This window comes from Physella acuta, unplaced genomic scaffold (assembly GCF_028476545.2).
Source record: "Physella acuta isolate Inbredline_101_S28 unplaced genomic scaffold, ASM2847654v3 ptg000129l, whole genome shotgun sequence".
Classification (NCBI taxonomy): Eukaryota; Metazoa; Mollusca; class Gastropoda; family Physidae; genus Physella; species Physella acuta.
The window spans coordinates 221,384-235,080 of NW_026731648.1; the positions used below are offsets into that span (position 1 = coordinate 221,384).

A 13,697-nucleotide genomic window follows, 5' to 3' on the forward strand; every position below is an offset into this window, starting at 1 on the left:
GAGGGTGAGTGGGGTCAGATGGTGTGAGTGGGGTCAGATGGTGTGGCGTCACACTTTTGCATTGTAAAAAGCAATGTTAGAAATGGTTTAGCCGTTATTTCGCGTTTTAGAAAACTGTTTAAATAAATTGTAATAGGAATTGATTAAAATACTCCATTTTGAAAGAGTTCAGACAAGATTTTGGAAAAATATCGATGTTTTAAGAAAAATTCGACAGCAATTTTGAGGGGGGTGGGGTTGTATGCTGAGGTGTGACGTCATTTTAGGGGGGGTCTGGCGTTTTGAGAGGTTGTGTGACGAGGGGGGGGGGGGTAAAAATCGTTAAAAGCGTGACGTCATTTATGGATGGCCTTAAAGTAATATTAAGTCAAGTGCTAGTTCACGATTTCCGAGTTTGAGTGTAACAGGTAAGTATTTTCAGATGGTTTTTGTTGAAATGCCAAGCCTAAGCTTAATTGGGGGGGAAAACAGAATGTTTATGGGCGAATGAATAAGAGTCATAAGAGGCATCGTTGAAGAAATTGTTTTAAAGTTTTAGTTTAGCGCAAGTTACGAAAAAAAAATATTTAAAAATCTCTTTTTTTCCTCTCTGGCCCAAGTGATTATTTCAGTCTTTTTTCACGTTTTACAATGTAATTTAATTTTCGATTTCGATATAGATCTTAGTTGTAGACATCATTAATGTGTGTAAAATAGTATGAAAATTGAAATTTAATTTTTTATTCTATCTAAAAATACATTCATGCGTCTTCTCGACTTAGAGGTAAATTTGGTCACTGTGCCGAATTATATCCCATAAATCCTTTCATAGGCGTAAAATGATGTCATCTCCGCCTGTGTATTATTGTTGAGACGTACAATTACGAATCAAATAAACATATAATTGTCCTTTAATATTTTCGTTCAAAAAGTTGGTTTAACAAACAATCAGATTAAGTTCAGCAATTATCAAAAAACCTACGGTATCAATGTTTTGCTGAAAAAAGTAACAGCTACCTGAGCTCGGGAAATCCCGAAGATGACGTCACTAACGTAAACCTTTGGTCATGATAAGCAAGACTATTGATATTTAGCAGAATTATATCATCATTCTCAGCTGTGTTAAAGCTGCAATGAGTACATCCCATATGTTGATTGTCTAGTTTCGCTGCACAGTTTCTTGTTACAAGTGCAATATTTTTTTTGCCTTTTTGTTTTACGTTTTTGAAACATGATGGACAGTGACGATGGTTTCATGGATGGAGCCGAGTCTGAAGACTCGCATGGCCCAACAGATAACGACGACGAGGACGAACTGCCAATGGATATGGAGCACCCAGAATCTTCTACAAATGAACGAAGAGATGATGATGACTTTACATATGAAGTACTTACTGCAGATCAAATAGTAGAATTTATGGTTGATTGCATTAAAGACGTCAATGCCGTTGTGCAGGTAGAGTAGATCTAGCACTGTAGACCTGATTTGTTTACCAAAAAATAAAGTTCTGTGCTGTATGTTATTGTTACTTTTGTGTAACCAACTGCACTTTAATTTTCACTACCACACTATTACATCTAAATATACTATATTACTATCGTACTGGTTCAGAGTTCAGAGTATGCCTACTTGCTTATTTCTATGCTCTTTTCTAAGACTTTAAACTCAACAAAGCAATAACATAGGCCTAGACTTTAAATAGTTCTAGCAAAATGCTGGAGATTGATATAACACATAAACAAGTTAAAGATAACTTTTTAAATTCAGAGTAAATAGAGATTGTTTAGTTAGGGTTACTGATAACAGATAAGCGAAAGTTACAGTACACTGTCAGTGTACACAGTTAACAAAGTCATTTGCGCCTAAATATTGTTAAAATCATAACTTGTGATGTAGTTCGTTATGCAGCTCCATTTCTTGTCAAGCAGACATAGCCTAACCAATAAATGGAAAAAGATCCCTCAATAGACTTCTGAAAATAAGTCTTGATGTTTTAAGTTTAGGTTGTTATTGGTATTGTAATATGGGGCATAACCAGTGTTGACACGTATACTTAATTGTGTTGGAGGCGTTGTTGAGTCGGCAAAGCTCATGGTTGTTAAATTAGAAAAAGTATTGAGTTCAAACCCTCTGGCAGATAAGGCTTGATCCCTTTCAACACTAAAAATTAAGAACGAAGAAGAAAGAAGAGTATTGTAATTTCAGGTTTATTAGTGTTAATGCTAGAAAAAAGATATAGGCTATTAGTTCATTTATAGTTTCCTACCAGTGACCTAAAAATACTAATATAATTTTTTAAAGCAGATTTCATTATTGTGGCATCATTGAACATTGTTATAACACACATATACCCAAACTGTCAGCATTTAATAAGTACCTCTAGGCCTAGTTGTTACAATTTGTAAATTTAATCATAATCATTTTTATTAAGGCCACAAGTTTGTTGTTAGTAGACTAATTATATTTTATTTATTGTAGTACATACAATATTAGAAAATTTCTGCCAAACAAAATCTAGGGTGGTTTTGAAAAACTATGATCTGTCATTTTATTTGCCATTTTGTATTGTAGACTTTAAAATGTAGTAATTTTTAAATGTAAGTATAGAAATAATTGAAGAAGTAATGACTCAGAGGTTAAGTAAGGTCAGCTATCAACTATATCTACATATTTATCCTTCATGTTAACACTAGACATATATAGATAATTTAAATTAAGTTAAAGTATGCATACGTAGTAAAATTATAGGTCCATGAGACAGTTGAAGTAAAGTTCACCTTTTTATGTAACCATGGCATAAGGATAGTGTTCGAACTATGCCCAGCCATCTTTACTTTCCATAACTTAAGTCAGCAAGCCTAGATGCTCTACCATCTGACCAGGCTGTCCCATCAAACTGACAATTTTATATTAGGTACTTGAATGATATTTTTCATCATCATCTCTCAAAGCCCATTTATGCATGAGGCAACAGACATCAACAAGTGTGCACAATTTTGTCCTTTCTATAGCTATAACCTCTGCCTGTTAGAATGCTAGTACTCTCTCATTGAACTATTTTCATTATTGATATTCATGTTTCTTTCATTCTTCCTTGTTTTCTATAACCCCGTGGTGTTGATCTAAGACCAGTCCTAGCAAGTGCATCTGCGCTCATTTTATTATCCTTAGCACATGACTTCTTCTTTGATATTATTCTCTATTTAGGATTTTTAGTGGTAACATTTCACCATAATTTATATCTATAACTAATACACTGAGTTTCTTAGTTTAAAGCAAAGTTTGGACAATTTTTAAAATTCAGCTTGTTATCCCAATACATATTAATTTCTGGTTTCTCTATGATATTTTATTGTCATTAATTTTTAAATCATATTCAACAGATACCTGCCACAATAACCCGCATTCTTCTTAACCATTTTAAGTGGGATAAAGAAAAACTAATGGAAAGGTAAGATAGATTATCTGAAAAGTAAACTGAGTCTTAAAAAAATATTTTGTTGTGTTTAGTTAATAGATAGCTTTTATTTCTTAATGTTTCCTGAAGGAATTGACTACACTTTCATCCAAAGAATTTTTTTTTTTTAGATAAGTACTAAAGAAAAATAAATTTATATAAACTCTGTTTTTAGTTAAAATGACCAACCATAAGATTTATTACTTTTTCTTCTGTCAGATATTATGATGGTGATCAAGACAAGTTATTTTCTGAAGCTCATGTTGTTAGTCCTCATCGGCGTGATATGGGGAAGGGTGCTAAGGTAGGATCTATATTTTATTAAGAAAAGACCAGACCTGATACATACTTAATTATTATTTTCAGCATTATCAACATGCCATTAATTTGGTTAGTTTCTTAGTATAACTATATCATGTTAATTTAAAATACAATTTTTGTTTTGTTTTTACTTATAGTTACTATTTTGGAAAGATATTTTAAATTTGTTTTTAAAATGTAGATAAATTATTATTTCCTCAATAATTATTTATTTTGTTGAGGTCAAGGTTTCAATATTTAAAACATTTACCCAGAAATTTCTTCTCTAAATAACAGTTTTTTTTGTCATTGGCATTGACTAAGTTTTTAAATTACTACTTATGAATTTTGTATGCTGTTGTATGTGCAGCGTCAAGTGCGAAACAGTGTTCAAGAAGACAACGTTCTTTGCGAAATATGCTACTTTTCTAAGGCATTGGATGTAAGTATAAATACATTTATTCAGTATTAATAATATTAATTTGTGTATCATTATTAGTTAGTCTTAACGTCTGCAAAGTTTGAAAACATTAAATATTTTGACAATTTCATTTTGTCTATGCTGTAAGGATATGAAGGGTCTTGAATGTGGTCATCGTTTTTGTGCCCATTGTTGGGCTGAGTACCTCACATCAAAAATAATGGATGAAGGTATGGGACAAACCATTTCTTGTGCTGCCTATGGCTGTGATATTCTTGTAGATGACAAAAGTGTAATGTAAGTTTTCCTTTTCTTTTTTAGCCTTATCAAATTGTTTAATGTAATACAAATTAAATTAAGCTTTACAAACTTTATGAAGATTATTAATTGTAAATTCTAGGTTAAAGTTAACTGTTAATGGCTGCATATTTATTAATATTGACCTTGTTTCTAAAGCGTATGATTTAATACTGCATATGATTATTAACCAAAAAGTGTTGAGCTCAGTTCACTGTCTGGAGTTGGGTGTTCCTGTGTCCACCCAGCTGGGTACCTGATTAGAGTCAGGGAAAGTAAAGGTGGTTGGACATAGTGCTGACAACACTATTGATTCATTTGCAGATGTACAGAAACAGGTGAACTCTACTTCATCTACCCCATCAAGCATCTAGTATGAAAGATTACCTTACTTTTAATTATTGGTTTCAAATGTACATACTCATCTTGTAACAAATGTCAAATTCAAAATGCATATACTTTTTGATTAATGAAAGATTATACATTTTTTAGGGAGTTAATAAAAGACCAAAAAGTTAAATTGAAATATCAACAAATAATAACAAATAGTTTTGTAGAGGTAAGTGCAGTTTTACTTTTATTCACTTAGATATGTTAGTGCAGTTTTTTTTTTTCGACAACTGTAATTTTGAGACCAATGTAATAATAGTTTAATGTTTATATAGTGTAACAGGTTATTGAGATGGTGTCCAGCCCCGGACTGCGGACATGCAGTCAAGGTGGCCCACCATGATGCAAAGCCGGTGACCTGTGTATGTGGCCATACCTTTTGGTAAGACATTTTATAATAAATTTATAATAGGATTATGATCAATTTCAAAGTGCCAATGTTTTGAACTCACACAACAAATACATATTAATGGCACTTGGTGAAAAAAATGTGAACAAATGGTCTCCAAGGTTTAGTGAGGAAAGTTGGATGGTAACAGTTCAGTAGCTTGGGAGACAAAATGTGGGAATGTTTATGCTGTCTACTTTTTTGTTAGCGGGTGTCAGACAAAATAAAAATATTCTACATAACATAATACGGAAACTGTACTACAAACACACAGCATTACCAAAAAATTCAGATCATTATAATTTTATTGCCTTGTCAGTTTTCTGTTTCTAATGTTAATTATTATACTTAAAAAGGAATTTAACATGATGCATTTGTAAATATTACTTACAATCTTAACAACATAAAAAAAGCAAATAATAAAACTTACCTGAGATTATTTTTTAAAAATGCAGTTTAAAATTTTTTTTACATAAATTACACTATTATTTACAGTTTTTCGTGCGGAGAAAACTGGCATGATCCTGTGCGTTGCAAGTGGCTAAAACAATGGATTAAAAAATGTGATGATGATAGTGAAACATCAAATTGGATAGCGGCAAACACAAAGGTTGGTTAATATACACCTTTATCAAAATATCAGTCTAGATTTTAATAAGGGTTTAAAATAATGATGGCAGATCATAACAAATAACAATTATGTTGGTATTACTATACTGGCCCAATTCCTAACAGCAATGCCAGCAGAAAAACATTGATACTCTACTTGTTGTACCATGATATAAATGCAAAGTTGTTGCAAATGAGTCAGCTTTTTTTTCTGGATAGGTTACAATTACCTTAAATTAACACACATAGGAATATTCTGAAGTGTAATGTCCTGTCAGGTGTTGACTTTCTAAGATACTTATGTGAATTAAAAAATTGTTGTAACTGCTAAGACTTTGTTTAAAGATATGATTAGGATCCCATTTCTCTTTATATATGTTCTCCTTGTTTGTGGTACGAGCACAATGATTAAAGCCTAATGAAATTCTGACAATTTCTTTTAAAAAAAATACTGCACTAGTACATGGTGTATCATAAAAAATTTTAAAATAGAAATAAATTTGTTTGCTACAAATTTTGGTTTTGACATGTTTACATAATAACAAAATTTTAGGAATGCCCGAAATGTCACGTTACGATAGAGAAAGATGGCGGCTGCAACCACATGGTCTGTAAAAATCAGAACTGTAAGGCAGATTTCTGCTGGGTTTGTCTTGGACCCTGGGAACCCCATGGATCCTCTTGGTTAGTTATACGAAATATCTCCTTACATGCTTCTCCACATTTCCTGAACAATTTATGCTAGTCTGGCTTATTTCTAAGTTACATAGTTTTATAAACAAACCTAAAGCATAGTCCAACACATTATTACAATATAAAGTTTTACATTTTTGGTCAGTTTTTTTGTTTGTGATAACACAAAAGCTTATAACTTAACCAGATAACTCATCAAAGATTTTGTAATAACTTTAATGGTAGCACTGTAATGTAATATTTGCTTTATTGCAACCAGTAATTTTTTTGTAGCCTCATAGAGTATTTTGATAATTATTGATTATCACTTTTTAATCCTAAAAAATCACTCACACTTGAAAGAAATGATAACTGTATTCATACATGTTTTATTTCAGGTATAACTGTAATAGGTACAATGAAGATGATGCCAAGAAAGCTAGGGATAGTCAAGAGGTAAGCGTGAGTATTTTCCTCTGTTTCTGGTGTTTCTGCCATTTTTGTTGGCATTATAATTATGTTTAGTTGCGTTCTTGTTATAAATTTTTATTAAAATTTATATAATTAACATTTATAAACCAAGCTCATTTTCCTCTTATGTACCAAACCCAACGTGTCTATTTTTACATTTTACAGAGATCCCGAGCAGCTTTACAGAGGTACCTATTTTACTGCAACAGGTATATGAACCATATGCAGAGCCTCAAATTTGAACACATGGTATGTAAGCTTGGATACACTTTAAAAAGCATAATTGTTATTTTAGCACAATCCAAGACCAGTCTTTTACAACATGATTTTGGTTTCAGTATTGTTCTCTTGATCATTCTTCAACTACTTCACTCCATTTGTCACATTTACCGTAACTGTTTAAAAAAACCACACTGTTATAATTCAGCCTGAAATGCTTACAAGATATTAGTACATCTCCTACAACAAGCTTTTAAATTTAAGCTTTAGTAATCAAAGTATTAATAAAATATTGACACCATGTAAAAGATAGAAAATGTAATAAAATTGAATGATGTTATAATCACAAAATAATAGTTTATTTGCCTGCAATAAATATATAAACTTCCATCTTCACAGCTCTACCAGTCTATTAAGTCCAAGATGGAAGAGATGCAGCAACACAACATGTCATGGATTGAGGTCCAGTTTTTGAAGAAAGCTGTAGATGTGTTGTGTCTATGCAGACAAACCCTTATGTATACTTATGTTTTTGCCTTTTATCTCAAAAAGAACAATCAATCCATTATTTTTGAAGTAAGTAATTGAACTTGAAAATATTAAAATTAGTACACTACTTATTTGTTGTCTACATTTTTCAATTAATTACATTAATCCAGAGCATAAAGATTTTTTTAATAGCAAATTTTCTTTCCTTAGGACAACCAGAAAGATCTTGAAAATGCCACTGAGCAGCTTTCAGAATATTTGGAAAGAGAGATTTCTTCTGAAGTACTTCATGACATAAAGCAGAAAGTACAAGACAAATACAGGTGAATTCTCATAGATAATTTTCATGATCGGTGGATATTTACAAGTAGAAATATTTATGATGGTGTATGAGTAGTAACAATTTTCTAGGGCCCTAATTTTTATTACTTATTCAAATGAAATTTAAAGTATAGTTTTAAAACTGGAAAGTTATTAAGTAGAAAATAATCTGGTATGGTCATAATTTACATTTCAGATACTGTGAAAGTCGCAGAAATGTTCTACTTGACCATGTACACGAAGGTTATGAGAAAGACCAGTGGGAATACATTGAAGCTTAATTATCATCTCAGAGTCTCTAAAAAGCAGCAGTATGGCTCATCTCTTGTAGAATTGAATTGACTTATTTGTTGGTCGTATCATCAAAATGCCCTTTTTATATACAATTTCTAATGTTTACATTCTGCGTTAGTTATTTAATTCTCAAGGAGCAGTGTAATTATGCTTGATTAACCACAGCCCATATGCAACTGGGCATTTGCAGTTTGTTGACATTTATTTATCTTTATTTTGTAACTGACTCTCTGCTGGTTTAAATCACAGTCATTATATATGTGTATACAAATATTGAACCTTCTAGTTTTGAAATTATATTAACTTAGCTTTTCAGATTAAAAATAAGTATTGAGATCTTATTCAGTTTTTTAGCTCTCCAGAATTTTAAGTAAAGTTGTTTTTTAATGCAAGGTATATTTTATAAATCTGTCATCTATTTATTGTCCAATGCAAGATACTCAGAATCAATTGAACGAAGCATACACAGTTCTCATACTGTCACACAAAATAGGCTTTAATTTGCTGCCAGTTCTTTTTAAGTAATTCGAGTTTTTAAAATTATTTTTTTAGTATATGTTTATAATAAAGTTGGAATTTAAACTATTTCACTCAAATACTAAATAGTGCTATAAAATAATTTTTATTTTGACCTCACAAACTGCTGGAAATTTGTTGTAGCATTTTAAAAACCAATTTTCTCTACCATTGTACAAGCTACGAATGAGAGCATACCAATCTATTTCAGTTGATAAAGTTTTTTCACTAGCTTTCCTATTGTCCAAAATCAAATATTTTGAACTTCAACCTGAAATTTGTACACACGTTTCTAAACTATTTGACTCACTAATACCTTTTTTAAAAATTCAAGTGTCAAGTTTAAGTTAATAAAAAATTGTTTATAGAATATTTTCACCCATTATGTATACTTAAACTTACTGAATAAAATTAATGAATGCACATACCCAAGTTTTGTTTTAAGACATTGACATGAGCAAACTGTACAGCAATACAAATTAACCGATGTACAGTTATGGTGCATCATTTACTCTGCACAAGTGCTTAACAAAGTGCCTAGAACATAGTTTGCTAAACAATTTTCTAGCAGGCTTTACTGAATTTCTGTAAGCAAAGCTATTATAACTAAAACACAAGTATTTACAAGGAAAGAAGTCAAACAAAGATGCATGCTGATGAGTATTAATCATGTTCCAATCTGCATGAAGTCTTTCACTTGATGTGTCTTACTTGTTGGTTGTAGTGTGTGTGTGCCTGCATCCATTAGTCAAATACATACTTAGCATAATTTAACACCTCTCTATGGCATTTAATGAATCAGTGTGAAGATATTGCATAACTTGACTAGGAAATCATGTCATTTAGTATACTTATCACTTTTCATGTGTATACATTTTTTGGGAACTTGTGAATTGAATTCTTTTTGATATTGCTTCGTAAATTACTTGATACTGTCACATATTGTGATATTATTTGATCATAAACTGTGAGTTTGTTTTATCTTTATAATTTATACTACAGACTGCAAGGGCAATTGTCTAAATAACAATTATAATTAAGAAATATTGGAAACATTTTTTTTGTGTTGCGTGCATTAAAAGATTTCCTTAACTTAAATAATTTTTTATTAGGTTTGATTTTGATTTTTGTTATCTTTTACCTAAAAATAATTTTTATACACAATATATTGAGTCAACTTGCAAAACCTGCTTAGTAACTTCAAGTTTAGATAAACGATAAGGTTCTAAGTACATTTATTTGAAATTCTGTGTGTTAAATATAGATCTAGTAGTAAAGTAGTAGACACTTCAGGGAATAATTTTTTTTCACAAAAAGTTAAGTTAGAAGGTTTTGCAAATAAACTCATTTATTGATTTTGAAGCAAAAGTCTATTCAAAGTTGAGTTTTTTTTTTTTCTAAATTTGGTATTTATAAACTTTTTCTCTTTACTTTCTTTATTTAAGAAAAAAAAAACAGCTTTGAAAACTTAGGTAAGAATTTATCAGGCAATTGTGAAATAACAACCAGCAGGAAAGGCAGTGAAATAACATTTCCACAAAAAATTGATATTCCTTTTTGACAATTTCTAAACTTTTGCAGTAATGGTTCCTGTTTGTTGACTTGTATTGTTGGTTTGGCTTTTAAAAAGTAGTGCTGCTAACTTTTCTCTTCATTGAGGTACATTTTAAAGGGTTGTATAATAATCAATAGAATTATTTAAACATTTTGAGAACTGCAAGTTGTGTTATAATAGCATAATAAACAGTTACGTCCCTTGAGTCCGAGGAGTTTGCTGTTACATAAAAAAATATTGCTTTTATTTTTAAAATCATTATTCTAGTGTAAATGTGTTGAACAAGATTGAGATATTTCTTGTTTTTCTCTTTTGTCTGAAAGTATTTAACTTTGTGAACACCTAGCTTATAGGTGTGCACGTATACTGGAGGGAATGGAAAACTTGGTCTGTGTGAATTGTAACAAATCATTTCTATGCATGTACAATGATTGATGCTTTAGTATATCACTTGTGTCATTAGTTTCCAACCTTGGTGAATGAAATAGTTTCTTTTAATTTTGATTTTTTTTTTAGTGGATCATGTTTAATGAACTCCGCCAAAAAATTCATTGGTTTTCAAGTTGATTTTGTTCAGCCTAAGTAAGCTACCACTGTAGTGTTGTTTGATGATCAACTGTGGCAACAAAATTATCAAGCTGATTTTGTCCACAACCACTGTTAATTAATCAATAACTGCCCACACATAAGTGGTTTTTGAACTGATTTTTAGTTGACGTTTCATCAACCACTGATAGATTAATTATTAGTGGTTTTCGAGTTGATTGTTGATAAGTTCAGCAACAACTGATAGTTTGATGATTAACTGGGCCAATAAGTCAGTGGTTTTCAAGCTGTTGTGTGTGTTATAAATTAAATTGATCAGCAAACACTGTCCTCGCCACCCGAATCCTTAGGCTGGCTGTGATTTCTCAATTTGTCCTAATTTTTTTTTCTACAGTGAGGAAAATCCTGTTGTAGGCTATCTTGTATAGTTTTTATAGATGTGTGATTTTCATTCATGTGATTGTTTGTTTTACACTGTCTTACTTCACTAATGTGAGGGTGTTTTATTTAAGAGTTTATTTTTATTATGTAGATCTATTTGATATCAAAACACTTTGACACTTACGTAGTTTGAATAAATGGAAAATGAGGAATATTCCCTGATCTGTATAGATTTATCATACATACTTGTTCTTTGGCTTTATCATTAATCTAACCATAAATTTTAGGAGTTAGTGATTCTTATTGCAGTCTGTATAACTTACCTTGGTTTCTTAAAAAACAAACAACCTTTCTTTTACCTGTTGATGATTAGACCTCCCTGCTCAAGAACAAGTAGATCTATAAGAAAAATGTTAGATTAGACATAAGTGAAACAATTACAGCATATCAAGGCTGTCCCTGACCTAACCCTCTTTACAGTGTCCCTAGCCCAGTGACTTCCACAAGGTATAAATCAGGGGTATAGTTTTAGCCATGCAAATTGTATGAAAAGTTAAATCCTTACAAAAATCTCAAAAAATAATTGCATCTAATGGCATCTTCACCTTAGATTTTCATCAGTTGATAAAATGAAATTCTTGAAATAGAAAGTTAAAATGATGATACTGTTGTTTATCTTGAGGTTTAAATAATAATAATTTTCTTCTTTAAAGTGTGTTTTGATTTTGCTTAATTAACTGATATTACATGATGTCAAATAGTTTGCAATTGTAATGTTCATATTAGCTTAATTTAATCTCAAACATGAATTCTATGGTGAGACAATTTTTGGCACAGTGATTAAGAAGGAATTTTCTGAATTGAACAACTTTACAGTAGTTTACAGTGATTGAGATCTCTTCATAATATGAAGAAAACATCTTTAAGGGACATAATCATGGAAAAGTGCTTAAGGGATATAACCCTGTAGAATTATAAGAAAGTTTAAGGATATAACCAAATGTAGTCACAGGAAGAGCTCCAAGTTGTATCTAACATTAAGTAGTGATAATGGTTACCTCAGGGTGTTGTATGTACATGTGTGGATGTCAAACTAGTGTTAAATAAGTAACCAACTTGGCATAATGCTCTCAGGGGAAGTAACTGATGGTGGTTTATTTCCCTTTCCACCTCCCTTTGAAGGAAGTGGTTATATTTTCAGGCATCAGGTCAGAACGTACATCTGTGGTTATTATCTGCATCCTTGGGTAGAAAATTGCGGGATAAATATGTTAAGTTTAACTTTTGCTTAATTTATTGTGTGTAATTTATAGTGTGTTACTGTGTGTAATTTATGCGTATAGTATAATTGCCAGTTTTTCAGCTTGAAAACCTCTGATCTCATTTTGTCTGACATTCTTTTTACATACATACATATATATATACACCACCATGTACATATGTACATGTTACTCCAAAATGTGTGTACAGTGTATTCTATAAATCTTAGATTACTTGTATGGTTGTTTATCCTAGTTAATTTCTAATTGCTTTTGTCAAGACTTTTTATTAAAAAAAAACACATTTGACTGTAAATATTTGCCCAAAAATAATACATTCTTACCTGGGTTTTTTTGTTCTTTTTTAAAAATGTGATTTGTAATTGTAATATAAATTGAGAAAAATTTAGCTTTAATTTTTATTACATTTTGTTTGAAACTTCGAGTAGTGGTAGAAATCCCAAAGCAGTACATTTTTTTGCTGCTACTGCTACACAAACTGTAACCATAGTCATAACCCTAATCCTAATGGTAATAGCTGAAGTAAAAAAAAACGACCATACAATACCCTGAAAGTAATTAGAGATGTGTTTTTCTTGTATTGAAACAATTGTTTCAAGAGGTAAGTCTATAGTAACACCCTCTATTTTGTTTGATGTAGTATAGTTCTGACTAAAGCATGTGCTATGAACCCTGGCATAAAGCAAGTATCAGTTTATTGTATGTGTTATGAACCCTGGCATAAAGCAAGTACCGGTTTATTGTTTGTGCTATGAACCCTGACATTAAGAAAGTATCAGTTTATTGTATATACTATGAACCCTGACATACAGGAAGTATCCGTTTTTTGTTGTGAAGTGTTGTTAAAGCATCTGGTTTGACCTTAGGACTTGGTGGTATTCAAGGCAGTAACTTGAGTAACACCCCCCCCCCCCAACACCGCCGTTATGGCGTCCCCACCAGGCTTCACTGTGCTATCTATATGCATTAGTGGTGTACAACGTTCTCACAGACTGCCATACACACCTGACCGGACACGGGGAGTAAGTCAAGTGATTTAAGAACCATGTTCTAAAGGTCTCGAGCAGTTGCATATACAGGTTTTCGGTCGGGCTAGCAGGGGCGGCGAGTC

At 31.5% G+C, this 13,697-nt stretch overlaps 1 protein-coding gene across 2 annotated transcripts; it reads left to right on the plus strand.

The window, feature by feature from the left end:
- Positions 1 to 800: 800 nt before the first annotated feature.
- LOC131935030 (E3 ubiquitin-protein ligase arih1) lies at positions 801 to 12,955 on the plus strand. 2 transcript variants are annotated; one of them, XM_059291307.1, is made up of 14 exons: positions 801 to 1,435; positions 3,364 to 3,431; positions 3,657 to 3,741; positions 4,108 to 4,179; positions 4,307 to 4,455; positions 4,948 to 5,014; positions 5,121 to 5,227; positions 5,729 to 5,843; positions 6,396 to 6,526; positions 6,913 to 6,976; positions 7,151 to 7,234; positions 7,604 to 7,780; positions 7,904 to 8,016; positions 8,211 to 12,955. In XM_059291307.1, exons 1-14 carry the CDS (start codon positions 1,211 to 1,213, stop codon positions 8,293 to 8,295), a joined length of 1,542 nt encoding a protein of 513 aa, XP_059147290.1. In that variant the 5' UTR covers positions 801 to 1,210; the 3' UTR covers positions 8,296 to 12,955. The 2 variants fall into 2 exon arrangements, with proteins under 2 accessions (XP_059147290.1, XP_059147291.1); XM_059291308.1 differs by having other exon boundaries at positions 6,913 to 6,970; positions 8,211 to 12,941.
- Positions 12,956 to 13,697: the final 742 nt, after the last annotated feature.